General features: G+C 50.5%; 1 protein-coding gene across 2 annotated transcripts in view; it reads left to right on the top strand.

Moving 5' to 3' along the window:
* Positions 1 to 27,096, top strand: part of ccdc88c (coiled-coil domain containing 88C) — a 107,152-nt gene that overhangs the window by 40,108 nt on the left and 39,948 nt on the right. For both annotated transcript variants that reach the window (XM_056296532.1, XM_056296531.1), the window contains exons 5-17: positions 3,557 to 3,615; positions 7,758 to 7,841; positions 9,358 to 9,501; positions 9,627 to 9,853; positions 11,498 to 11,579; positions 13,973 to 14,131; positions 15,940 to 16,086; positions 19,073 to 19,223; positions 19,370 to 19,551; positions 20,052 to 20,189; positions 20,388 to 20,672; positions 24,462 to 25,253; positions 25,675 to 25,802. In XM_056296532.1, the coding sequence (XP_056152507.1) occupies positions 3,557 to 3,615; positions 7,758 to 7,841; positions 9,358 to 9,501; positions 9,627 to 9,853; positions 11,498 to 11,579; positions 13,973 to 14,131; positions 15,940 to 16,086; positions 19,073 to 19,223; positions 19,370 to 19,551; positions 20,052 to 20,189; positions 20,388 to 20,672; positions 24,462 to 25,253; positions 25,675 to 25,802 (2,578 nt within the window). The remainder of the gene's footprint in view (positions 1 to 3,556; positions 3,616 to 7,757; positions 7,842 to 9,357; positions 9,502 to 9,626; positions 9,854 to 11,497; positions 11,580 to 13,972; positions 14,132 to 15,939; positions 16,087 to 19,072; positions 19,224 to 19,369; positions 19,552 to 20,051; positions 20,190 to 20,387; positions 20,673 to 24,461; positions 25,254 to 25,674; positions 25,803 to 27,096) is intronic.

Genomic DNA, 27,096 nt, shown 5'->3' with positions numbered 1-27,096 from the left:
AGGAATCTATTTTCAATTTGCGTCTCCTTGTATGAACTGGGGATAGACCGATAAGCAGTTTACCAATCAAATAAATGTATGTGTGCATATGTGTATACATAAATTCACAAGAGAATTAGAAATAGAAAAGATTAAGCTATATATCGGCAGATATAGAGTTAACATTCATATTACTGAACACTCGCTCCCTAAACAATAAAGCACTTCTCCTCCATTATGGCATTATGGACAGAAAAATTTACTTTCTATGTTTAACTGAGACATGGCAAAATCAGCAGGACTTTGTGACACGCAATCAAGCCAAACCCCCAGGCTATATGTACATACAGAAACCTTGTTCCAAGGGTTGTGGTGGTGGGTTGGCTGTTACACATTAAGCTGACATCCTGGTTAAAGAACTTCAAGTCTCCTCAATTGAGTCTGTTGCTTTCACACTGGCTGAGTCAGCGCAGCTCCAGGTAGTCCTTGTCTACCAACCTCCTAAACCCTCCTCTACCTTCATGTCTGAGTTATCTACTCACCTCTGTCTGCTCCATGTGTCCACCTACACTCCTGCCAAGTGATGTCATGTGGACTCTAGCAGCTGCACATTTGCCGTTGAATTCCTGTCACTGCTGGACTGTTTTAACATCACACAGCATGTTCAAAGTCCCACCCATGCCAAAGGTCACACGCTGGATCAGGTGTGGTCTACTGCTATAACTACCTCCAATCTGCAGTGCCTGGACCTAACTGTGTTCGACTATCATGCCATCTACTTTACGGTTCCTGTCCCCCTACCCAGGAAGTACACAAAGTGTACCATCACGTTCAGGAACATTAAGACAGTGCGTGCATTAGCCCTGACTTACATGATAGTGACCTATATGGCCTCAGATCCCCCCAACACCACGGTGGATGGCCTGGTAGCCAACTACAATGCAGCCTTATCCTTCAGTCTTGACTCTCTTGCCTCCCTCAAAACCTGTACTGTCTTCTTCTCTTGTCTTGCCCCCTGGTTCACCACCGAACTTCGCACCATGAAGGCCACCAGTCGTCAGGCTCTACGGCCTCACTGTCCAACGGAGGCCTCTAAAGATCACGTGAAGAAATATAAAGAAGCTTTCTTCCAGACCAAGATGCAGTATTACTCCACTCTCATTGGCAACCAGCAAAATGACCCTAGAATGCGTTTCTCCGCCATCAACCGGATACTCTGCCTCCTCGTTGCCTCCCACCCCTCAGGTGCCCCCGACCTCTGTTCCAAGTTACTGAACTTTTTCCAGGACAAAGTGTATTCTATCCACTAGCAGCTTCTGGTGCCTGTCCCCTCCACTCCACCTGCATCTCAGCCACAGGGCACTGCTCCTCCCACTGCATGCCTGCCTCAGTGCTGCCTCTCCTCCTTCTCCCCTGTGGATGCTTTTGAAGTTGCTAAGTTGGTCACCATGGCCAAGGCCTCCACACAGCCCTACTCAAGGCATGTCTACCTTCCCTCTGCCCCATTATGGTGGACATTGTCAACTCCTCTCTGGAATCTGGGACGGTACCCTCCAGCTTCAAAATAACTGCAGTCACCCTTATCCTCAAAAAGCCAGGTCTGGACCTGGATGACCTCACCAACTACTGGCTGATCTCCAACCTTCCTTTTCTTAGTAAAATCTTAGAAAGGGCAGTTGCTGCCCAACTCCATCGGCACATGTCCAACCATGAGCTCTATGAGCCCCTCCAATCTGGCTTTAGAGCACACGACAGCATGGAGACCACCCCTATCAAAATCACCAGTGACCACCTCATTGCTGCTGATTCCAGCCACATCAGTATTCTCATCCTCCTGGACCTCTCTGCAGCCTTCGACACTGTTTCCCACATCATCTTCTTTGACTGCTATCTGAATACCTAGACCCCACCGGTGCAGCTCTCTCCTGGTTCTAGTCATATGTCTCTTAACAGGAAACGAGTTTGTCACCATCAGAGACTCTAGTTCCACCCTGGCCCCATTCAACCAAGGCACGCCCCAAGACTCTGTGTTTGTACCCCTCCTCTTTACCATGTTCATGCTCCACCATGGTCAGATCATCCGCCACCATGGTTTAAGCTTCCGCTGCTATGCTTTCCATCCCCCACACCAGCCTGCAGTCTTTTGGGAACAGAGCCTTCAGTGTGGCAGCCCCAACCATTTGGAACTCTCTCCAGTCAGAGATCTGCAATGCTGCTTCTTTGGAAACTTTCGGAAAAACTCCTGAAATCTCACCTGTTCACCAAGGTCTATGGTCTCAAGTCACTTCTGTCATCCCCTGGCAATTTTTGCTATTTTTATTTTGTGTTCTTGTATTATTTGTTTTGTCTGCTCCACTATGTATAAAGCATCCTTGGGCCCCTTGAAAGGCGCTATATAAATTTAAGTTGTTGTTGTTGTTTAAAAAAGAATTTTGGCAAGATATATTCGTTAATGGACAAAAAAAGCTTCAAATAATCGGTATTGGTGTCGAACCCAAATTCTGTATCGGTCTATCCCCAGTATGAACATAGAGTGCTTTGTTAGATGAGACAGAGTGTGGCAATAAGAGACAAAGGGAGAGCTATACAGCAAAAAGACGAGTCTGTTAACATGGGGAGATTTTGTGTTTTGATGAAAAAGTTAAAATGGACTTGTAGATCAGTTTCAGTACTTTTTTCTAAGTCAGGTTTCAAAGCACAGGTTGTAATGATGACCTCAAATGTGCTGGTGTCGGAGACGTCCGGGTGGTGTGGCAGTCTATTCCGTTGGCCACCAACATGGGGATCGCCAGTTCGAATCCCCGTGTTACCTCCGGCTTGGTTGGGCGTCCCTACAGACACAATTGGCCGTGTCTGTGGCTGGGAAGCGGGTGTGGGTATATGTCCTCGTCGCTGCACTAGCGCCTCCTCTGGTCTGTCGGGGCGTCTGTTCAGGGGGGGGGGACTTGGGGGAATAGCGTGATCCTCCCACGCGCTACGTCCCCCTGGTGAAACTCCTCACTGTCAGGTGAAAAGAAGTGGCTGGCGACTCCACATGTATCGGAGGAGACGTGGTAGTCTGCAGCCCTCCCTGGATCAGCAGAGGGGGTGGAGCAGCGACCGTGACGGCTCGGAAGAGTGGGGTAATTGGCCAAGTACAATTGGGGAGAAAAAGGGGCAACCCCCCCCCCACCCCTAAATGTGCTGGTGTCCAAAATTGCACCATGATAGGCTGTCTGTATGCAGGTAACTCTTCGTTCCAACCAAACACCACATCAGGTGATTTCAGCTGGTTAGTCCTTCCTTCCCTGTCCACTTAAAGATCTGTTATTCATAGAAATCACCTGGTGAAATGTTGGGTTGCAATGAAAACAGTGTGATTGGACACCACGGACATGATGGATGTCAGTAGTAGTGTATTTAAATCACCAGAAACTCCCTCTGCCCCCTCTCTCATGTGCCTCTGTGTTTGTGCCTTGATGTATATCAGCTTGTGCTCGGGGCCAGGGACCTGTAATCATGACATTATAGAACTAGAACGTGTGTACATGCATGTTTTCCTACGCTATGTTTTGACAATTGTGTCTGTTGTTCAAAGCCAAGAGCATGGAGGAGATGAAGAGACTGCTTTTGCTAATACTAGGCTGTGCTGTGCAGGTAAGAGAACACATGCTAACATGCACACCCCACCCACAACGACTCTTTCACCTGCTCTTCCCTTTTTTGTTATTTCCCTTCCTCACCTGAGCACGTTATCTTTTCCCTTTCTGCCTCCATCTCTGCAAGCAAGTGTGTTATGGTTTGTTTAGTTTTGCATGTCTGAGCAAAGCTTCTGTCAGCGTGGTGGTGGGAAAATGCTGGCTGGGTGGTACGAGATGTGACTGGTTATGTGGGCGGGGTATGATGGACAGAACAATGGAGCAAAAGAGTCGTTTTTTGTACTCAAAGCCAGCTAGCAGGCCTCGGGTAGTGCTCCTGATTAGATAGATGGACAGATGTAGACATGTAAATATTTCAATAAATTGATTAAACTGAGGGATAATTACCATATTTCCCAGACTATAAGTAGCTGTTTCTTTACTCGTCTGGCTGGTCCTGCAACTTATGTATATTCCAGTGACTATACAATGTAATTTTGTCGGACAAATAAACTGCATTTAGAATAAGGCCACTAGATTACACTGTTTAATCTTGTGACTCAATTGAAAATACTTTAAAACCATATAAATGCACCTTCATAAATATGTTGTTTTCCTCGCATCAACACGTTTTTTGCTGAGCGAGACTTTTCTCCTGGGAAGTACAGTATGCTGTTCGCAAAACTGCGTAGTTCTGCTCTGTTAGCATCAGAATCAGAATTAGATGTGTTGGTCATGTAGGTTTGGACACACATGGAATTTGACTCCAGTTACGTGGCTCTCAGTGTAATTAACAGAATAACAACACAACAACACAACGATCTTCAGATATATACACAAGGATTGACAATGTAGAGGTAAAATAAGAGGTGATAAAGTGCAGTGGTGCAGACAATATATCAGAGATGCTGAAATAGATGTTAGCAGCTAACTTACATACATGCCTGAGGTAGATGGACATGACAGAGTGTACCAGTACACATACACTGTATAGTACAGTATATACAACATGTGCAGTACAGTATATACAACATGTACAGTACAGTATATACAACATGGTTGATTTATTTGACAGTGTTAAGTGTTCATTTAAATGACAGCCTGCAGAAAGTCTGTAGCGCCTACCAGAGGTGAGGAGTTGGAACAGGTTGTGACCAGGGTGTAATGGGTCTGCAGTCATGTTGCCTGCCTGTTTCCTGAGCCTGGAGGTGTATAAGTCCTGAATGGAGGGCAGGTTGGCACCAATGATTTTCTCTGCAGGCCTAACTGTCCGTTGTAGTCTGTCCCTCTCCTGTTTGGTGGCCGATCCAAGCCAGACAGTGATGGATGTGCAGAGGCCAGACTGGATTATAGCAGTGTAGAACTGAATCAGCAGTTCCTGAGGCAGGTTGAACTTCCTGAGCTGGCAGAGAAAGTACATCCTCTGCTGGGCCTTTTTCATGATTGTGACTATGTTGGATGCCCACCCGAGGTCCTGGGAGATTGTGGAGCCCAGAAATCTGTAGGTTCTCACCATAGACACCATGCTGTTGAGTATGGTGGGTGGGGGGCAGTGTTAGGGGTGCTCCTCCTGAAGTCCACTGTCAGCTCCACTGGTTTGAGTGTGTTCAGCTCCAGGTTGTTATGGCCACACCAGAGGGCCAGCTGTTCAACCTCCCGTCTATATGCAGACTTGTCACCATCCTGGATAAGGCCAATGATGGTTGTGTCATCTGCAAACTTCAGGAGTTTAACAGATGGGTCTCCTGAGGTGCAGTCATTCGTGTAGAGGGAGAAGAGTAGAGGGGAGAGCACACATCCCTGGGGGACGCCAGTGCTGATTGTCCGGGTGCTGGATGTGATTTTCCCCAGCCCCATCAGCTGCCTCCTGTCTGTCAGGAAGTGTTTAATCCACTGGCAGATGGGGGCTGGTACAGTAAGCCGGGTGAGTTTGGAGTGGAGGATATCTGGGACTATGGTGTTGAACGCTGAGCTGAAGTCCACAAAAAGGACCCTTGCGTATGTCCCTGGGGAATCGAGGTGTTGGAGGATGTAATGCAATACCATGTTAACTGCATCCTCAACTGACCTGTTTGCTAGATAGCCAAACTGCAGGGGGTCAAGCAGGGGGGCTGTGATTCTCTTCAGGTGGGCCAACACCAGTCTCTCGAAGGATTTCATGACCACAAGCGTTAGGGCCTGTAGTCATTTAAACCTGTGATATGGGTTTCTTGGAGACCGGGATAATAGTGGAGCTCTTGAAGCAGGAGGGGACTTCACACAGCTCCAGTGATCTGTTTAAGAGCAGTGTGAAAATGGGGGCCAGCTGGTCAGCACAGACTTTCAGACAGGAGGGTTACACGCCATCCGGGCCCGGTGCCTTCCTGGTCTTCTGTCTCCGGAAGAGCCGACTCACGTCCTCAACACAGATCCTGAGTGCTGTTGGGAGGTTGGTGGGGAGAGGACTGTGTGTGTGTGTGTGTGTTCGTTGGTTTGTCTTGAAATCTGGGTAGAGATCTAGTCTTTTCATCATTATTGTCTCTCCTCTCCTCTTTCTCTCCCAGGGCTTTGAACCCAAACTGCTGTCTGTCTCATTCTCCCTTGCTTCTCCTCTTCTGTCTGTGCCTTAGTTTGTATTGTCCCTCTCTCTTTCCCTCTCATCCTACTTCCCCTTTCACTTCATTTTCTCCATTTTTTTTGCTCTTCTTTTGTCCCTCTGCCTGTTACAAGTTTTACTGATTCTGCAAAAGAGAAGGATGATTAGAAAGGAGGGATTGGTAGGGAGCGGGTAAGAATAAAGGAAGAGTTAATACAAGGGCAGAGGGAGGGATGAAGCCCCTCCTGGCCAGTAACATTCCCATCAGAAACCACATTTCCTACAGTGCTGTGCTGCTAACGCTTCCTGTTGCCACAAACTACCTTTCCTGTTTTGTTGTGATGAAAAAGATAAACAGGGATGAGACGGTGACATCACTACAGCTGCAAAGGTATAATTAAAATGACCTCTCTGTGTGGGCGGCACGGTGGCGCAGTGGTTAGCACGGTCACCTCAGAGCAAGAAGGTCCTGGGTTCGAGCCCCGGGGTAGTCCAACCGGGGGGGGGTCGTCCTCTGTGTGGAGTTTAAATGTTCTCCACGTGGGTTTCTTCCGGGTGCTCTGGTTTCCTCCCACATGTAGTAGGTCCGGTGAATCGGCCGTACTACATTGTCCCTGTGTGTGTGTCTCGGCCCTGTGATGGCCTGGCAGCCTGTCCAGGGTGTCTCCCCGCCTGTTGCCCAATGACTGCTGGGATAGGCTCCAGCATCCCCGCGACCCTGAGAGCAGGATAAGATAATGGATGGATGGATGGACGGATGGACATCTATGTATAGTTGTTACAACTCAGTTCTGCTCCTTATGTCAAGATGACATCTCCCCAACCAAGACACTTCATAGATTTCAGTTGCTGCTCGTTTAGGGTCACCCCCTCAAGTGGGACAAGCGTCCTGTAACGGTCTTATTGTGAATACACCTTAAAGGAACATGTCGTCACTTGTCAGCCTCATTTCCATATGTCAATTATACGGGTGGCATTTCTATAATCTACACAATACTTGCCAATATTGTTTGTATTGCCGTCGCCAGCTATATCAAAATGACCTACTTCAGGACGTCCGGGTGGCGTGGCGGTTTATTCCGTTACCTACCAACACGGGGGTCGCTGGTTCGAATCCCCGTGTTACCTCCGGCTTGGTCTGGCGTCCCTACAGACACAGTTGGCCGTGTCTGTGGGTGGGAAGCCGGATGTGGGTATGTGTCCTGGTTGCTGCACTAGCGCCTCCTCTGGTTGGTTGGGGCACCTGTTCAGGGGGGAGGGGGAACTGGGGGGAATAGCGTGATCCTCCCATGCGCTACGTCCCCCTGGTGAAACTCCTCACTGTCAGGTGAAAAGAAGGGGCTGGTGACTCCACATGTATGGGAGGAGGCATGTGGTAGTCTGCAGCCCTCCCCGGATCGGCAGAGGGGGTGGAGCAGAGACCGGGACGACTCGGAAGAGTGGGGTGATTGGCCAGATACAACTGGGGGGGAAAGGGGGGGGGGTTGAGTGTATTACTTAAAAAGCAGATTCTTGTATTTCACTCTGTGTTTGTGTGTGTGTGTGTGTGTGTGTGTGTGTGTGTGTGTGTGTGTGTGTGTGTGCAGTGTGAGCATAAGGAGGAGATGATAGAGAAGATCAAGCTGTTGGACATCGAGACCCAGGCTGCCATCGTCTCTCACATTCAGGAGGTGGGTACAGTCCGAGTCTCTCCCGCATCCTGTGACGGAAGAGCCGCGAGTTTGTTCGGTGCACCATGATGTTCCTTCCACCTGCTCCATCGGCAGGCTGGAGGGTGGCGCTCGAATAACTGCCGAGTGTTTGAAATCACTTCCAAGACATGCCAGTAGTTATGTGAAAGAAGATATTAACACAAAGCGTCAGTGAATGAAAGACTTGGTTTTGGTGCTGTGTTCTTGTCCTCCCCGTCCAGTAGGGCGGCCCCAGCGGGACTTGAACTCCTAACCACGGCAGCATCAGTGCCGTGTTCAGGGTATGTGCTGCCATGGGGTCAGGCGTGTACTGGTGTTACTATACTGTTGAGCCGCACAGGATGACCGAACGGTATCCCTGATGAGGTACCCCTGATGCCCCCTTAGCCCCTGGTACCCCTGATACCTGCGTACGTTACACCCACATGTGGGGTGTCAGAACTGCCAGTCTGCATGGGTTAGCCGTTAGCTTAGCCTGTCCTACTTCCGCATCCTCTCAGACCGCCCTTGGTGTTTCAGCTTCAAATGCAGCTCTGGTGAGGGCCGTAGTCCTTGAGCCCACAAGATGCAGCAGACCAGGCTCCCTCGGCCAATCCAGCGCTAGCTCTCCCAGCCAGACACCTTCAACACACCTCCCCCACTCCACACAACGACACTAAAAACACAGTCAAGGCCAGGCGAGGCCACCGCCAGACCGCCCTTGGCATTGTCGGAACTGCCGGTCTGCATGGGCTAGCAGTTAGCTTAGCCTGCCCCACGTCCCGTCAGACCGCCCTCGGTGTTTCCTCTTCGGGCACAGCTCCAGGCAGGGCCGTGGTCCCTGGGCCCACAGGATGCAGCAGACCAAGCTGTCCCAGCCGATCCAGCACCAGCTGTCCCAGCCATCACACGAAGACAAACTTAGATGCAGACGTGGGCAAAGACACTGCATGGACGGTACCGGGTGAGGCCGCCACAAATGTGAATTCGCGCCGCCATCTTCCCACACTGGTACTGGGTGAGGCCGCCATCTGTAATAATGTATATAAGATGAAAAAATAATCCACTTGTTCCAGTGTGATTGGTATAAGTTGGCACTGGTTGCCCTTACCCATGGTGCATTGTGGTATTGATGTGGGTGGGTTGAAGACAGGAAGCATCTAACTCTGCCAGCCACAACAACAGTACTTTCAGATCGTCCTCCCACTGCAGCCTCGCTGAGAGTTCTGGATGGATTGTGCTCACACTGTCTGTGTTCTGGTCTTGTGCGAGTAACATCACCTCACTGTGTTGTGTTGTGTTGTGTTGTGTTGTGGTGTGTGGACGGGAAGCAGCCTGACCTTGTCTCAAAGCAAGCTAATCAAGCAGATACCATCTTGCACGACACGCAGTTTGCTTCCCTGCTACCTTTTTTATTGGTAACCACCCTAATTACATATGACCTACAGCTGCTGGAATTGTCTTGTGTTTCTCTGTGTGTTGTGTGTGTGTGTGTGTGTGTCTTTCTATATTCCAGGTGACCCATAACCAACAGAATGTTTTAGACATGTCCTGGCTAGAGGAGGAGGCAGAGCTGTCGCGGGAGGAGCTGGACCCTCTGTCCCGCAACATGGCCGTGTCACTACAGCAACTGATTGACCAGAGAGACAAGGCGAACGAAGTACTGAGAGCTTTTGTACACGCACACACACACACACACACACACACACACACACACACAGAGTCAGACATGGACTTACATAAAGATACACAGCTGGTGAAAACGTAAACTCTTTCATCCTCTAGATGATTGTGGACCTGACCCACGAGAGGGACTACCTGTCCAGTCAGGAGCCCCAGACAGGTTGCCGGTCTCTGGGTCTGGGCAGCCCAGGGACGGGGCCGGACTCCGGAGGTGATGTGGCGAGTAAAGGCGAGCGGGCCACATGTGGACTGACAAAGGAGGAGAAACAGCATCTGTCAGTGGAGCTGGCTGATACCAAGGCTAAGCTGCGGAGATACCGACAGGAACTGTGAGTCATTCAGATGGGAATGCTGCCGGAGCGCCGCAGTTGTCCCATACACACCTTCAGTCTCCCATCTCTCCTCTCCAATCTCCATTGTTAAACACATCATCTGTCAGAATTATACATGTAAATTACTGTTCCATGGTGGACCTGGGATGTAGATCAGTATCTAGCTCATACTTATGGTCACTACTCACTTCAGTATGTCTTCAGTCTAGCCTCCACGGTGGTGCAGCGGTCTAAACGTTGGCTTTGTGTCGCTGTAGTTGCCCACCGGGGGACCGGGGTTCGCACCTCGGTCTTGCCAGATCCGACTATGCCGGCCGGAGAGACGCGGTTGGCGAACGCATCCGGTACGAGGGCGGGTGTTTAATCTAGGATAGGGATCAGTTGGCCACTAAATTGGGAGAAAAATCAGAAATAAATTTATAAAATATATATATAGTATGTATCTTCAGTAGGGTGTCTGGGCTCAGCCCTAGAGACAGGGTGAGGAGCTCGGACATCCGGAGGGAGCTCGGAGTAGAGCCGCTGCTCCTTCACATCGAAAGGAGCCAGTTGAGGTGGTTCAGACATCTGATTAGGATGACCCCTGGGCGCCTTCCTTTGGAGGTTTACCGGGCACGGCCTACTGGGAGGAGACCCCGGGGTAGACCCAGAACTCGCTGGAGGGACTACATGCCCAATCTGGCCTGGGAACGCCTTGGGATCCTCCCAGGAGGAGCTGGAGGGTGTTGCTGGGGGGAGGGACGTCTGGAGTGCCCTACTTAGCTTGCTGCCGCCACGACCCGACCCCGGAGAAGCGGCTGAAGATGAGATGAGATGAGATGAGATGAGATGAAATGAGATGAGATGAAATGAGATGAGATGAGATGAGATGAGATGAAATGAGATGAGATGAGATGAGATGAAATGAGATGAAATGAGATGAGATGAGATGAAATGAGATGAGATGAGATGAGATGAAATGAAATGAAATGAGATGAGATGAGATGAGATGAGATGAGATGAAATGAAATGAAATGAGATGAGATGAGATGAGATGAAATGAAATGAGATGAGATGAGATGAGATGAGATATCGTCAGTCTTTGTGTGAGCCTGGCCTCCATACTTGTGACTTACTAGTTCACTTTGGAGGAATGTAGAAAGCAAGAAATGGGGACAAAGAGAGCCAGCGCTATTTTCTAATGATTTGCTGGCAATAAAATTTTCCGACGTGATTGAAGCAACAAGACCTAGTCAGCCCTGGAAAAACTGAGCAGCGGTATCCAGACGGTATCCAGACAGAGCAACTGGAAGTCATTAGACGGCAGAACCGCACTACGCTGTCCAGGACTCGCGTCTGTCTGTTCAAACCTGAGACTGCCAAGGGGTCAACTCCTACACGGGCAGCAGAAGAAAGTCACCAGAGAGGGCAGGGTTGTTATATGTAGACAGCAGCAGGGCTGAAAGGGAGGCCGGTCTGTGGTCCTGCAGACACTGTGGTGTGGTCATCAGTCTGTAATCTGTGTTAGCCCACGTAGACATTACTGTAGGTGTGGGGCCAGACTTGCTGCCGAACCCAGCGTTTTTAAAGTGAACCTCTTGATTTTGTGTTTGGACACGTGTGTGTGTGTGTGTGTGTGTGTGTGTGTGTGTGTGTGTGTAGAGAGGAGAAGATAGAACAGCTGATGGATTCAAAGCACGAAGTGGAGCGACTGGATCAGGAGTTGAATAGACTGAAACAAGAGGTCAGTGGCTGTTCACCTCATGTCAGAACCGTTTCATTTCGGGCGTCCGGGTGGCATGGCGGTCTATTCCCTTGCCTACCAACATGGGGATCCCAGTTCAGGTCCCCGTGTTACCTCCAGCTTGGTCGGGTGTCCCTACAGACACCACTGGACGTGTCTGCAGTCGGGACACCGGATGTGGGTGTGTCTCTTGGTTGCTGCACTAGCGCCTCCTCTGGTCAGTTGGGGCGCCTGTTCAGGGGGGAATAGCGTGATCCTCCCACAGACTACGCCCCCCCCCTGGAGAAACTCCTCACTGTCAGGTGAAAAGAAGTGGCGGGTGACTCCACGTGTATGGGAGGAGGCATGTGGTAGTCTGCTGCCCTCCACGGATCGGCAGAGGGGGTGGAGCAGCGACTGGGACAGCTCAAATGGGGTGGGGTAATTGGCCAAGTACAATTGGGGAGAAAAGGGGGGGAAACCCCCCCCCCAAAAAAGGAACTGTTTCATTTCAGATACACCACACTGTATATGAGAGAGACTAGGATTGAAAGGACTGAAGTGGATTTGAGGCCCTCTTGTAACACCAGTGACAATGCATTCCTCCCACCTCATCCCCTCCCACCTCCTCCCCTCACAGAGGGCTTTAAGTCAATCAAAATAAATCCACTCGAAGTAGATTTTTTTTGGGGGGATTTTTTCCCTCTTTCCCTCCCCGATTGTACTTGGCCAATCACCCCACTCTCCCGAGTCGTCCCGGTCTCTGCTCCACCCCCTCTGCCGATCCGGGGAGGGCTGCAGACTACCACATGCCTCCTCCCATACATGTGGAGTCGCCAGCCGCTTCTTTTCACCTGACAGTGAGGAGTTTCTCCAGGGGGGGGGCGTAGTGTGTGGGAGGATCACGCTATTCCTCCCAGTTCCCCCTCCTCCCTGACCAGGTGCTCCGACTGACCAGAGGAGGCGCTAGTGCAGCGACTAGGACACATACCCACATCCGGCTTCCCACCCACAGACACAGCCAATTGTATCTGTAGGGACGCCCGACCAAGCCGGAGATAACATGGGGATTCGAACTAGCGATCCCCATGTTGGTAGGCAACGGAATAGACCGCCACGCCATCCGGACGCCCCAGGAAGTAGAATTTTGTCTAGATTTACAAATCGTGGGGAGGTATGAAGGATAGAAAATGTGTTGTGAATGATATTTATGTTGTGTCGATCTGCTTTAAAGGGGCAGCCAGTAAAACTTTATCACAGCAAATGACTGTCATGTGTTGAGGGGTAGGGGGCGCTGTCGAGCTATACCACTTGCGAAATGATAGCTGAGATATCCTGGCCCCAGAATCTTTTGGCGAACAAACCCAATAGAGGGTGCCCCACCTTTTAGAAATCCAGCGTCCTTTCACACAAAAACCACATGTCCTGGCAGGTTCGTCTCTCTCTCTCTCCGTGTTGCAGCAGTCCGGTATGACTATCCGGCTCTGCAGCACCACGCCACGGAATTCCTAAAGGCCTCGCCCCATGGCAAACGAAGCTCACGTGATAATCGCCGCTCCAAAATTAGATAAATATAGGTATGACTTTTGAGAGGGGGGGGGGGGGGAGGGGGGGAACACCCAGCAGCAGCAGCGTTTAAGGCATGAAAACCAATGCCAAACTAGCCACGCTACTGCTGCACACGCAAGCATCATCATCATCATCATCATCATCATCATCAGCAGCCATGTTTGCTAAATCACACATGTTACACACGTGTTGTGCGACATTACCGGGAACTTCTGGAGGGTGTTCTGCATGGGACAGCTGGTGAAATAAGACGACGCCATTAGCGTTGGCCCTGTCACTGGTGGGCCAGCATGGCTCAACGGGATGGTTGCTGATCTTTCAGCTCCTCCTGGTCGCCATGGCTGCTGACAGCGCCCACTGGAGGATTTTTTACAGATTGCGCCTTTAGAGTGAGTTTTAATGAATTTACTGGTGCTCTTTTCATATTCCTTTAAACCCCCCCCCCCTTTCTCCCCAATTGTATCTGGCCAATTGCCCCATTCTTCTGAGCCGCCCCCCTCTCTCGATCCAGGGAGGGCTGCAGACTACCGCACGCCTCCTCTGATACATGCGGAGTCGCCAGCCGCTTCTTTTCACCTGACAGTGAGGAGTTTCACCACCGGCGGCGAGACCTCCAGTTTTAGATAGACAGCAGTCCCGTCATGTCCTGTCTGTTTGTATTTGTGCAGCGCGGTATCACAGCGTGTCAGTTCAGACGGAGTCAGGAGCCTCGTCAGCCTGTCAGTGAATCTGAGAGTTTCATGTTTAAGGTTTGGTGTCATGGCAGCTTCTCTGTAGTGTTGTTAACCAGAATGAAGCACAAACCTGTGTGTGTGTGTGTGTGTATGTGTGTGTCTGTTCCACAGAACCAGTCCCTGTCTTGTGAGGCGCGCTCCGTGCGTGTGTATCGGGATGAGGTGGACTCACTGAGGGAGCGAGCCGCCCGAGTGGACCGGCTCGAGACCGAACTGACGCGGTGCAAAGAGAAGCTCAACGACGTGCATTTCTACAAGACGAGGGTGGAGGTACGTGAGGCGCTGCACCGAAACACAACCCGCAATAAACACCCTTCCCCTGCGGTGTCGTACCGCGGTCGAGCCTGTGCACACTGCACGCCCAGTAAATATGGCACAGCCGCTGGTGCAAAGTGACTTGGGTGTGTTTCCGTTACGAAGAACAGGAAGGGGAAACACAGTAGAAATGGGCGGAATGCAGCGCACTGGTGGCGTCTCTGCAGTATCGGGGATCACGAACAATTTAACGTCGCTTCTTTCATGGAGTTGTGTACACAGCAGAAACGAAATTCAGTTCCCCCCCAGCCCACAGCAGTGCCACACAAGAACACACATCCCAAATTCCCAAAAATGACACCACCAAAAACATGCAAACACAGAGAGACACACAAACGGTAAGCAACACGGTCCACTCGGGGCAACACAGTCCAAACCCCACTGTCCAGACAACGACCGCCAGCCAGGGTGACTGTCGGAGCTGCCGGGCTGCATGGGCTAGCAGTTAGCTTAGCCTGCCCCGCTTCCGCATCCCGTCAGACCGCCCCTGGTGTTTCCTCCTTGGGCGCAGCTCGAGCAGGGCCGTGGTCCCAGGGCCCACTGGATGCAGCAGACCAAACTCTCCCAGCCAATCCAGCGCCAGCTCTCCCAACCAGACACCCTCAACACACCTCCCCGCACTCCACATGACAACACTAAAACACAGCCAAGGCTAGGCGAGGCCACCACCAGACCGCCCTCAGTGTTATTGGAACTGCCGGTCTGCATGGGCTAGCAGTTAGCTTAGCTTGCCCCACTTCCAAGTCCTGTTAGACCGCCCCTGGTGTTTCCTCCTCGGGCGCAGCTCGAGCAGGGGCGTGGTCCCTGGGCCCACTGGATGCAGCAGACCAAGCTCTCCCAGCCAGTCCAGCGCCAGCTCTCCCAACCAGACACCCTCGACACACCTCCCCGCACTCCACATGACAACACTAAAACACAGCCACGGCTAGGCGAGGCCGCCACCAGACCGCCCTCAGTGTATTGGAACTGCCGGTCTGCATGGGCTAGCAGTTAGCTTAGCCTGCCCCGCTTCTGCGTCCCGTCAGACCGCCCCTGGTGTTTCCTCCTCGGGCGCAGCTCAAGCAGGGCCGTGGTCCCAGGGCCCACCGGATGCAGCAGACCAAGCTCTCCCAGCCGATCCAGCACCAGCTCTCCCAGCCATCGAAGACAAAACAAACCTAGACGTGGACCAAGATGCTGCATGGACGGTACTGGGTGAGGCCGCCGCAAACACAAGTTCACGCTACCGTCTTCCCACACCGGTGCTGGGCGAGGCCGCTGCAAACGTGAATTCGCGTTGCCATCTTCCCACCAATTTTGAATTTGACATGTCCAGTTGGGATGAAAGGGAGTAAATCGAACTAAAAGATGTTAGATAAACAAATCATAATATTTGCTCCTAAGTTTAAAGCTATTAATAGTCTAAAGCTGGGCAAGACGACTCTGACTTCTGTCACACTCAGGTCGAGTATAAACCGCATGCAATGAAGTACTACTGTATGTGGCTGTGTCGTGTACCTGAACATGTACGCGATCACATGTGTGGTTTTAGTTCCAGTGTCTTACGAATGTGTGGATGTGCAAGTCTGTCCACTAGAACAGGACAAAAACACTTGTATCGTCTAACTCTGAGTAAACCTCAGAAGTCTGTCCACTAGCAGCACAGACCTGGACTCCATCTGAAGCTCGGCTCACATGGCAGCTGGCGCTGGCAGGCCATTCACTGTTTGTGTGTATGTGTGTGTGTGTGTGTGTGTGTGTGCGTGCGTGGCTTTTGTATTTAGGAGCTCCGTGAGGATAACCTGACTCTAATGGAAACAAAGGCGTTGTTGGAGGAGCAGCTGTCAGCCTTGAGAGGGCGCTGTGATAAACTCCACACTCTGGAGAAAGATAGCCTTTTACTTCGGGCTAAAGTACAAGACCTGGAAATGGTAATCTGTCTGTCTGACTGACTCTCTGTCTGTCTGTCTGTCTAATCTGTCTGTCTGTCTGTCTGTCTGTCTGTCTGTCTGTCTGTCTGTCTGTCTGTCTGTCTGTCTGTCTGTCTGTCTAGTCTGTCTGTCTGTCTGTCTGACTGACTCTCTGCCTGTCTGTCTGTCTAACTCTGTCTGTCTGTCTGTCTGACTGACTCTCTGCCTGTCTGTCTGTCTGTCTAGTCTGTCTGTCTGTCTGTCTGTCTGTCTGTCTAATCTGTCTGTCTGTCTAACTCTGTCTGTCTGTCTGTCTAACTCTGTCTGTCTGTCTGTCTGTCTGTCTGTCTGTCTGTCTAACTCTGTCTGTCTGTCTGTCTGTCTGTCTGTCTGTCTGTCTGTCTAATCTGTCTAGGGTTCATATGTAGCACGCTGGCCCAGTGGTTAGTGCTGTCGCCTCACAGCAAGAAGGTCCTGGGTTCGAACCTGGGGGTTGTCCAACCTCGGGGGGGTCATCCCAGGTCGTCCTCTGTGTGGAGTTTGCATGTTCTCCCCGTGTCTGCGGTGGGTTTTCTCCGGGTGCTCCGGTTTCTCCCACCATGTTAGGGTTTATACTCCCGTCTGTGCCCCTGAGCAAGGCATGGCAAGACGACCCTGGGGTTGGTCCCCGGGTGCTGCGCGACGCCTGCCCACTGCTCATAGCAGAGTGTAGTTTCCTCACGGGGTTTAATAAAGTACCTCCATCATGCGGCCGTGGAACGCCTGCAGAAGTCAGTAAAGTTGAAACCGTTGCGTAGCCCCCGGGGAGGTTGTGAAATCATAATTTTGTGTGTATGCAGAGGCTGGCCAGCTCTCATGTCAGTTAACCACAGTGGCTTTGTTGGCTTAACATGGACAAGAACAAAATGCGGCTTGCAAAAGGTGTGGGGGAGTAAGAGTGGGTCAAATACAGCACTATTTCCACATCACACGTCCCGCCGAAACACCCAGTCACAGTGGCACTTCCACAGAAAGGTTTTCCTTTTGGTAATGGAAATTAAGCTGGAAGTCATGGAAAACCACCTGAGTGACTCTGTCTCTCTATGTCTGTCTGTCTGTCTGTCTGTCTGTCTGCCTGCCTGTCTGTATGTCTACCTACACTATTTATGTCCGCCAGTCTATCTATAGCATAGCTGTTTGTCTCTATCTGTATCTATGTGGCTATCTGTCTGTCTGCCAGTCTGTCTGTCCATTTAGCGACTTATCTTAGTCTGCCTGTCTTGCTGTATGGAGCTATCCATTCATCTGTCTGTCTGAATATTTATGGCTGTCTCTGTCTCTGCCTGCCTCCAGCCACGCACATCTAGATGATGAACACCACAATTTTTTATTGTTTGGGACCCCCCCCCCTTCCCCCCCAGTTGTACCTGGCCAATTACCCCACTCTTCTGAGCTGTCCCGGTTGCTGCTCCACCCCCTCTGATGATCCGGGGAGGGCTGCAGACTACCACATGCCTCCTCCCATACACGTGGAGTCGCCAGCTGCTTCTTTTCACCTGACAGTGAGGAGTTTCACCAGGGGGATGTAGCACGTGGGAGGATCACGCTATTCTCCCCAGTTCCCCCTCCCCCTGAACAGGCGCCCCGACCGACCAGAGGAGGCGCTACTGCAGCGACCAGGACACATACCCACATCCGGCTTCCCACCCGCAGACAGGGCCAATTGTATCTGTAGGGATGCCCGACCAAGCTGAAGGTAACACAGGGACTCAAACCAGCGAGCCCCATGTTGGTAGGCAACGGAATAGACTGCTACACTACCGGGACACCCCAGACACCACAGTTTTAGGCCCAATGCCTCCCTCTTCAGAATCGGGGGTTGGTCCCAGTTTCGACGCTGCTTCAGAACTGATTCAGATGCTCCTTGCCCTGCTAGGTGTCCTGCTAGGTGTCCTGCTAGGTGTCTTGCTAGGTGTCCTGCTAGGTGTCTTGCTAGGTGTCCTGCTAGGTGTCCTGCTAGGTGTCCTGCTAGGTGTCTAGCTAAGTGTCCTGCTAGGTGTCCTGCTAGGTGTCCTGCTAGGTGTCCTGCTAAGTGTCCTGCTAGGTGTCTTGCTAGGTGTCCGGCTAGGTGTCCTGCTAGGTGTCCTGCTAGGTGTCCTGCTAAGTGTCCTGCTAGGTGTCTTGCTAGGTGTCCTGCTAGGTGTCCTGCTAGGTGTCTTGCTAGGTGTCCTGCTAGGTGTCCTGCTAGGTGTCCTGTTAGGTGTCCTGCTAGGTGTCTTGCCAGGTGTCTTGCTAGGTGTCCTGCTAGGTGTCTTGCTAGGTGTCCTGCTAGGTGTCTTGCTAGGTGTCCTGCTAGGTGTCTTGCTAGGTGTCCTGCTAGGTGTCCTGCTAGGTGTCCTGCTGGGTCCAGAGTCAGTCTGTAGCCTCCCGATTTACTAGCAAGCCAGTTGGAGCTGCTCCCATAATATCACACGTTTGATATCTACGACTGGAAATCTTGTGTGGTGAGGGGAGCAGCGATGGAATCACGGCAACCCACAACATCCGGTGAGAGCTAAGCTGACTGGGAGGCAGCAAGTCGGGAACTCAAGACAACAAAACAATAACATCTTTCATTGTTTAATTGTTGAATTTTTTTTCCCCATAAAACAAAACACACAACGAGCCTGACAAGTCGTGTCTGGCTGTCAATCTCCATGTTTGTTTGGCCGACGTTGTTTCTGCAAGTCCTTTTCTTCTTCTTTGATTTTTAGTGGCAGTTGGTATCCAAAGAGTTGTGTTGCCACTAACTGCTGGTTTAAAATAACAGGAGCTCTGAAAATCTGGACTCTGCTTGGCGGTTATTATAGTGTGATGTCTTTACCTAATCATCTAGTGGGTGTTGTGATGACTGAAAGACAAACTCGGTGAAAATGTCCCCGTGGGTACGGTCCCCCATGTTTCTCATATTGGTTATGACGTGAGAAGTCCTGTAGCGTGTGCTCGGCTCTCGCCTCCATTTAGTTGCTTATCTCTGTGCTGTCTGCAGGAGCGAGACAGCGAACGCCGTAGACTGGAGGAGCTAGTGGAGGAGAACATGCTGCTGGAGATTGGACAGAAACAGAGCATGAATGAATCCGCCCATCTGGGCTGGGAACTGGAGCAGCTGACCAAGAACCACGATAATACCAATACCGAGAGTGAGACATGATTCTGTTCTGTTCTGTTCTGTTCTGTTCTGCTCTGCTCTATCCAGGTTACACCCACCCCTGTACCTCATGAGTCATCGGTCCACATGCTGAGTGTCTCTGCAGCATTCTCACTTTTTTCTTCCTCTTCCCTCTAGCCCGCAAATCATTAGTCCATGAACTAAATGAGTGCGTGTCCAGCCGGGTATTGAAGCTGGAGAAGGAGAACCGGGAGCTGCAGGCCTCCATAGAGAGACATAAGGAGGAGAACCACATCCTGCAGGAGCAGCAGCTGGTCTCCCAGGTGCTGGACAGGGAGAACCAGGGACTCAGCAAGAAGGTAGGAAGGGGGGGAGGGGTGGACCAAGGGATAGCCTGATGCATAAACAGAGAGACAGACAAGGACGGGACCCCAGCAGCCATGTAGAAGGAAGAAGTGTTTTAAACGTTGATCTTTGGCTCGAGGGGAGGTTATGGGTTCGAACGGGGTGCACAGGGTTATGGATGAAGTTTTTCATTAGCTGTCATTTCATATCACTGATGTAATTACAAAAAAAATATAGTGGGCTGGGTGGGCGTCCGGGCAGTGTAGTGGTCTATTCTGTTGCCTACCAACATGGGGATTGCTGGTTCGAATCCCCGCGTTACCTCCGGCTTGGTCGGGCATCCCTACAGACACAATTGGCCGTGTATATCAGTATATCTCTCAGAACCTGAGCTATAGACCACTCCCCGCTGTAAAAGATGGCGGTCTGGTCTTGTGGGTGCTTTGCGTCCGGCCTCTCGTCGAGGGGCTTCGGGTGCAGGTAGATGTGTTAGCGGTTTCTGTTTGTTGGCTAGCTGGAGCATCTTCAAGGCCTACTGGACCAGGAGAGGCTGACCAATCAGGACATGGAATCGCTGGGGGAGGAGCTACTGAAGGAGAAACAAGCTCTAGAGCGAGAGATACACACACTGCGGGCAGAGAAAGATCGACAGGTGATGAAGATACACACACACTCTCCGTGCACCGCACAATCGTAGTGTAAAACCTTTCGATTCGTTTTCGGAGCTGAGGAAGTGAAAAATGTCCGGCGCTCTTCGTGAATCTCCTCTACTCTTCTCCAGTCCAACCGTTTTTGGATTTTTTTTAAATTTTTTGCCGATGTTCTCTTTTGCCCTTTCCCATCCAATCAGATTTCAGAGTTGGAAAACGAGCGGCAGCACCTGTCGGACGCAGTCGCGTCTCTCCGCGAACGCGCCCAGGCTGACAGCGAAGCCCGGGTGAGAGAGGTCGAGGCGGAGAACCGCCTGCTGCACCAAAGCATCACGGACAACGGCACGCGACTGGCCAGCCTGGAAACCCAGCTTAAACTGGCCAGCGAGGAGGCAGAGAGGCTGAGGGAGAAGGCGGGGCAGTGCGAGGAGGCGGAGAGAGAGGCTTGGAGACTGGAGCGGAGCAGAGAGGCCCTGAAGAGAGAGGTAAGAGGGGGAAAGGCCGTCCAAGGCTTTTATCGCGACAAATCGTGGTTTTGCTTGTGGCAGCTGTTCTAGTGACGGATGTTTCCTACAAGGTGGCGGTCCACAATGGGGACCCACAATGGGGATCCACAATGGGGATCCACAATGGGGATCCACAATGGGGCTCCACAATGGGGCTCTTCCTGCGGTGATCATAAGAGCATTGAAAGGGGAACTCCGGTAGTAGTTGTTAGGAGTCAGACTGAGTGATGGATGGAGGAATCTTTTCAGTCGATTCGGTGTGGAGCAAGCTGGTGTCGGCCAACTGCTACACATCCGGCTGCAGTGTCATCCTGTCGTCAAGGCTCGGCGTAACCGGTTTTTACCGGTTTTCACCGAAAAACACCCAGATTTTTTTTTTGAAAGGTGCAGATCGGTTCGAACTGATTTTCACCCAGATTGTATGTTTCCATGGATCCAAAGGTTGTTCCTGTTCATGTAAGGTTATGTAACAGTGTCCTCTTGTGGCGAAACTCGCCATGCTGGATGGCTTTGAAAAGTGAAAACCGAAAACGCCGAGCCTTGCCTATTGTGTAATAGTGCTAGCCAAATAACATTCACTTGAAAAGCTTTTTATGTTGTTGCTGTAAACAGGCTCCAGTATGAGTGGGGTACGGGGTTTACCGTAGCAACAGGACCTTATGAGTGGGGTATGGGATTTACCGTAGCAACAGGACCTTATGAGGTGGGTATGGGGTTTACCATAGCAACAGGACCTTATGAGTGGGGTATGGGGTTTACCGTAGCAACAGGACCTTATGAGTGGGGTATGGGATTTACCGTAGCGACAGGACCTTATGAGGTGGGTATGGGGTTTACCATAGCAACAGGACCTTATGAGTGGGGTATGGGGTTTACCGTAGCAACAGGACCTTATGAGTGGGGTATGGGATTTACCGTAGCAACAGGACCTTATGAGGTGGGTATGGGGTTTACCATAGCAACAGGACCTTATGAGTGGGGTATGGGGTTTACCGTAGCAACAGGACCTTATGAGTGGGGTATGGGATTTACCGTAGCAACAGGACCTTATGAGGTGGGTATGGGGTTTACCATAGCAACAGGACCTTATGAGTGGGATATGGGGTTTACCGTAGCAACAGGACCTTATGAGTGGGGTATGGGGTTTACCGTAGCAACAGGACCTTATGAGTGGGGTATGGGGTTTACCGTAGCAACAGGACCTTATGAGTGGGGTATGGGGTTTACCGTAGCAACAGGACCTTATGAGTGGGGTATGGGGTTTACCGTAGCAACAGGACCTTATGAGTGGGGTATGGGGTTTACCGTAGCAACAGGACCTTATGAGTGAGGTACTGGGTTTACCGTAGCAACAGGACCTTATGAGTGGGGTATGGGGTTTACCGTAGCGACAGGACCTTATGAGTGAGGTATGGGGTTTTTCCGTAGCGACAGGACCTTATGAGTGGGGTATGGGGTTTACCGTAGCAACAGGACCTTATGAGTGAGGTATGGGGTTTACCGTAGCGACAGGACCTTATGAGTGGGGTATGGGGTTTACCGTAGCGACAGGACCTTATGAGTGAGGTATGGGGTTTACCGTAGCAACAGGACCTTATGAGTGGGGTATGGGGTTTACCGTAGCAACAGGACCTTATGAGTGAGGTATGGGGTTTACCGTAGCGACAGGACCTTATGAGTGGGGTATGGGGTTTACCGTAGCGACAGGACCTTATGAGTGGGGTATGGGGTTTACCGTAGCAACAGGACCTTATGAGTGAGGTATGGGGTTTACCGTAGCGACAGGACCTTATGAGTGGGGTATGGGGTTTACCGTAGCAACAGGACCTTATGAGTGGGGTATGGGATTTACCGTAGCAACAGGACCTTATGAGGTGGGTATGGGGTTTACCATAGCAACAGGACCTTATGAGTGGGGTATGGGGTTTACCGTAGCAACAGGACCTTATGAGTGGGGTATGGGATTTACCGTAGCGACAGGACCTTATGAGGTGGGTATGGGGTTTACCATAGCAACAGGACCTTATGAGTGGGGTATGGGGTTTACCGTAGCAACAGGACCTTATGAGTGGGGTATGGGGTTTACCGTAGCAACAGGACCTTATGAGTGGGGTATGGGGTTTACCGTAGCGACAGGACCTTATGAGTGGGGTATGGGGTTTACCGTAGCAACAGGACCTTATGAGTGGGGTATGGGGTTTACCGTAGCAACAGGACCTTATGAGTGGGGTATGGGGTTTACCGTAGCAACAGGACCTTATGAGTGAGGTACTGGGTTTACCGTAGCAACAGGACCTTATGAGTGGGGTATGGGGTTTACCGTAGCGACAGGACCTTATGAGTGAGGTATGGGGTTTTTCCGTAGCGACAGGACCTTATGAGTGGGGTATGGGGTTTACCGTAGCAACAGGACCTTATGAGTGAGGTATGGGGTTTACCGTAGCGACAGGACCTTATGAGTGGGGTATGGGGTTTACCGTAGCGACAGGACCTTATGAGTGAGGTATGGGGTTTACCGTAGCAACAGGACCTTATGAGTGGGGTATGGGGTTTACCGTAGCAACAGGACCTTATGAGTGAGGTATGGGGTTTACCGTAGCGACAGGACCTTATGAGTGGGGTATGGGGTTTACCGTAGCGACAGGACCTTATGAGTGGGGTATGGGGTTTACCGTAGCAACAGGACCTTATGAGTGAGGTATGGGGTTTACCGTAGCGACAGGACCTTATGAGTGGGGTATGGGGTTTACCGTAGCAACAGGACCTTATGAGTGAGGTATGGGGTTTACCGTAGCGACAGGACCTTATGAGTGAGGTATGGAGTTTACCGTAGCGACAGGACCTTATGAGTGGGGTATGGGGTTTACCGTAGCGACAGGACCTTATGAGTGGGGTATGGGGTTTACCGTAGCGACAGGACCTTATGAGTGGGGTATGGGGTTTACCGTAGCGACAGGACCTTATGAGTGGGGTATGGGGTTTACCGTAGCAACAGGACCTTATGAGTGGGGTATGGGGTTTACCGTAGCGACAGGACCTTATGAGTGGGGTATGGGGTTTACCGTAGCGACAGGACCTTATGAGTGGGGCATGGGGTTTACCGTAGCGACAGGACCTTATGAGTGGGGTATGGGGTTTACCGTAGCGACAGGACCTTATGAGTGGGGTATGGGGTTTACCGTAGCAACAGGACCTTATGAGTGAGGTATGGGGTTTACCGTAGCGACAGGACCTTATGAGTGGGGTATGGGGTTTACCATAGCAACAGGACCTTATGAGTGAGGTATGGGGTTTACCGTAGCGACAGGACCTTATGAGTGAGGTATGGAGTTTACCGTAGCGACAGGACCTTATGAGTGAGGTATGGGGTTTACCATAGCGACAGGACCTTATGAGTGGGGTATGGGGTTTACCGTAGCGACAGGACCTTATGAGTGGGGTATGGGGTTTACCGTAGCGACAGGACCTTATGAGTGGGGTATGGGGTTTACCGTAGCAACAGGACCTTATGAGTGGGGTATGGGGTTTACCGTAGCGACAGGACCTTATGAGTGGGGTATGGGGTTTACCGTAGCGACAGGACCTTATGAGTGGGGTATGGGGTTTACCGTAGCGACAGGACCTTATGAGTGGGGTATGGGGTTTACCGTACCGAAAAAATATAGATGTTCCCCTTTAATAAGCACCGTTCCGACATTCCAAGAGTCCTCATTCGGTTTTGGTCCTACAAAGAGCCTAAGTCCTGCATGTCTCTTGTTTTCTCTAAAGGTGGCTTCCCTGCGAGTGTCCAGCGAGCGGTCAGAGGTTTTAGAGAAGGAGATGTTGTCCCTGGAAAAGGAGGTCTGCAGGCTAAAGAGGGAGGCAGAGGAGGCACACAGGACTGCCCAGCAGCTGGGCAGGCTGGAGGAGGAAAAGGATGCGCTGTCGAAGGAGAACCTGGACCTGCGCTGCTCGCTGGAAAACCTGCGCTCCTCGGCCTCCCGCCTGACCTCCTTGCAGGAGGAACACAGGAACACACAGAGGGAGCGAGAGGAGCTAGAGACGAGACTGCACGAGGCAAAGGAGGAAGTGCGAGGGGAGAGGAAGAGAGCTGAGAGGCTCGAGTTGAACGTTGCGTCTCTAAATCAGGAGAAACATCATTTGGAGCAGGATAGAGAGAGGAGCAGGGAGGAGGCGGCAAGAGAGAGGCAAGAGATGCAAGGCAGAGATGAGGAGCTGCAGAGGGAATTAAAGGAGCTGAAGGATGAGAGGAGGAGGCGGGAGGAGAGGGAGGAAGAGGGGAGGAGGAAGCTCCAACTGGACCTTGACCAGGTGGAGAAGGAGAGGAAGCATCTGGAGAAGGAGAGCCGGCGAATCAGGACACAGCTGGAGGCGAAAGAGGTGGAGCTGGAGGAGAAAGCAATAGTGCTGACTGCGTCGAAGAAGGAGGGCACAGCTCTCGGTAAGGAAGTGGAGAGGCTGAAGGAGGCCTCTGTCAAAGTGAAGGAGTTGGAGAGGGAAAAGAAGGAGCTCCAGAAACAGGCGACTATTGACAAGAGGATGCTGGCTACCCTGAGGGAGGTAAGGGTGAAGAGGTGCCGCACACGTTGTAAATTATGTGCCATGATTATCGAAAGACCCGGTATGGTCCAAATTCTCCTGGAATTCTGGAGATGAAAAACTAAAATATGCAAAGTTTAAATTTGTTAGCAAGCCCCTAGAAAATACACATGGAGTGTGAGTGCTTTTATTGGCCCTGTGTGTTGTGAGGTTTATTTTTGCAGTCAGTAGATCCAATCACATAGACCTGTCATCCTCACACTCAGAGTACGGAGTAACGCCGTTAACGAGTCATCAGACACGTTTTACATGTGTCTTACTCTCTTAAGTGGGTCCACCACAGGGATTTTAGCAGCCGTATGCAGGTCTTTTGGCATCAGCACGAGGGATGTACACCTTTGCTGACTGTGCCTGTCCAAACCTGTGTGTGTGTCACCACTAGGAGCTGGTCTCGGAGAAGTTAAGTGTTCAGCAACAGAGTGTGGATTTGGAGAGACTGAACGAGGAACTGGAGAAGATCGGACTCAACAGGGAGAGACTGCTGCAGCAGGAGCACTCATTTGAGGACAGGTATAGAGAATTTGCTCTTGGTATCTCTACCAGTGATACAGGTGTTATGATGCTGTTGTATTAGATTGACCTACAGTGATACAGGTGTTATGATGCTGTTATATTAGATTGACCTACAGTGATACAGGTGTTATGATGCTGTTATATTAGATTGACCTACAGTGATACAGGTGTTATGATGCTGTTATATTAGATTGACCTACAGTGATACAGGTGTTATGATGCTGTTATATTAGATTGACCTACAGTGATACAGGTGTTATGATGCTGTTGTATTAGATTGACCTACAGTGATACAGGTGTTATGATGCTGTTATATTAGATTGACCTACAGTGATACAGGTGTTATGATGCTGTTATATTAGATTGACCTACAGTGATACAGGTGTTATGATGCTGTTATATTGACCTACAGTGATACAGGTGTTATGATGCTGTTATATTAGATTGACCTACAGTGATACAGGTGTTATGATGCTGTTATATTATATTGACCTACAGTGATACAGGTGTTATGATGCTGTTATATTAGATTGACCTACAGTGATACAGGTGTTATGATGCTGTTATATTAGATTGACCTACAGTGATACAGGTGTTATGATGCTGTTATATTAGATTGACCTACAGTGATACAGGTGTTATGATGCTGTTATATTGACCTACAGTGATACAGGTGTTATGATGCTGTTATATTAGATTGACCTACAGTGATACAGGTGTTATGATGCTGTTATATTATATTGACCTACAGTGATACAGGTGTTATGATGCTGTTATATTATATTGACCCCCAGTGATACAGGTGTTATGATGCTGTTATATTATATTGATCTACAGTGATACAGGTGTTATGATGCTGTTATATTATATTGACCCCCAGTGATACAGGTGTTATGATGCTGTTATATTATATTGACCTACAGTGATACAGGTGTTATGATGCTGTTATATTGACCTACAGTGATACAGGTGTTATGATGCTGTTATATTAGATTGACCTACAGTGGTACAGGTGTTATGATGCTGTTATATTGACCCCCAGTGATACAGGTGTTATGATGCTGTTATATTAGATTGACCTACAGTGGTACAGGTGTTATGATGCTGTTATATTAGATTGACCTACAGTGGTACAGGTGTTATGATGCTGTTATATTAGATTGACCTACAGTGGTACAGGTGTTATGATGCTGTTATATTATATTGACCTACAGTGATACAGGTGTTATGATGCTGTTATATTATATTGACCTACAGTGATACAGGTGTTATGATGCTGTTATATTATATT

This window comes from Lampris incognitus, chromosome 16, assembly GCF_029633865.1.
Source record: "Lampris incognitus isolate fLamInc1 chromosome 16, fLamInc1.hap2, whole genome shotgun sequence".
Classification (NCBI taxonomy): Eukaryota; Metazoa; Chordata; class Actinopteri; order Lampriformes; family Lampridae; genus Lampris; species Lampris incognitus.
The sequence above is the reverse complement of the archived record's forward strand: the minus strand, read 5'-3'. Positions and strand labels throughout refer to the sequence as shown.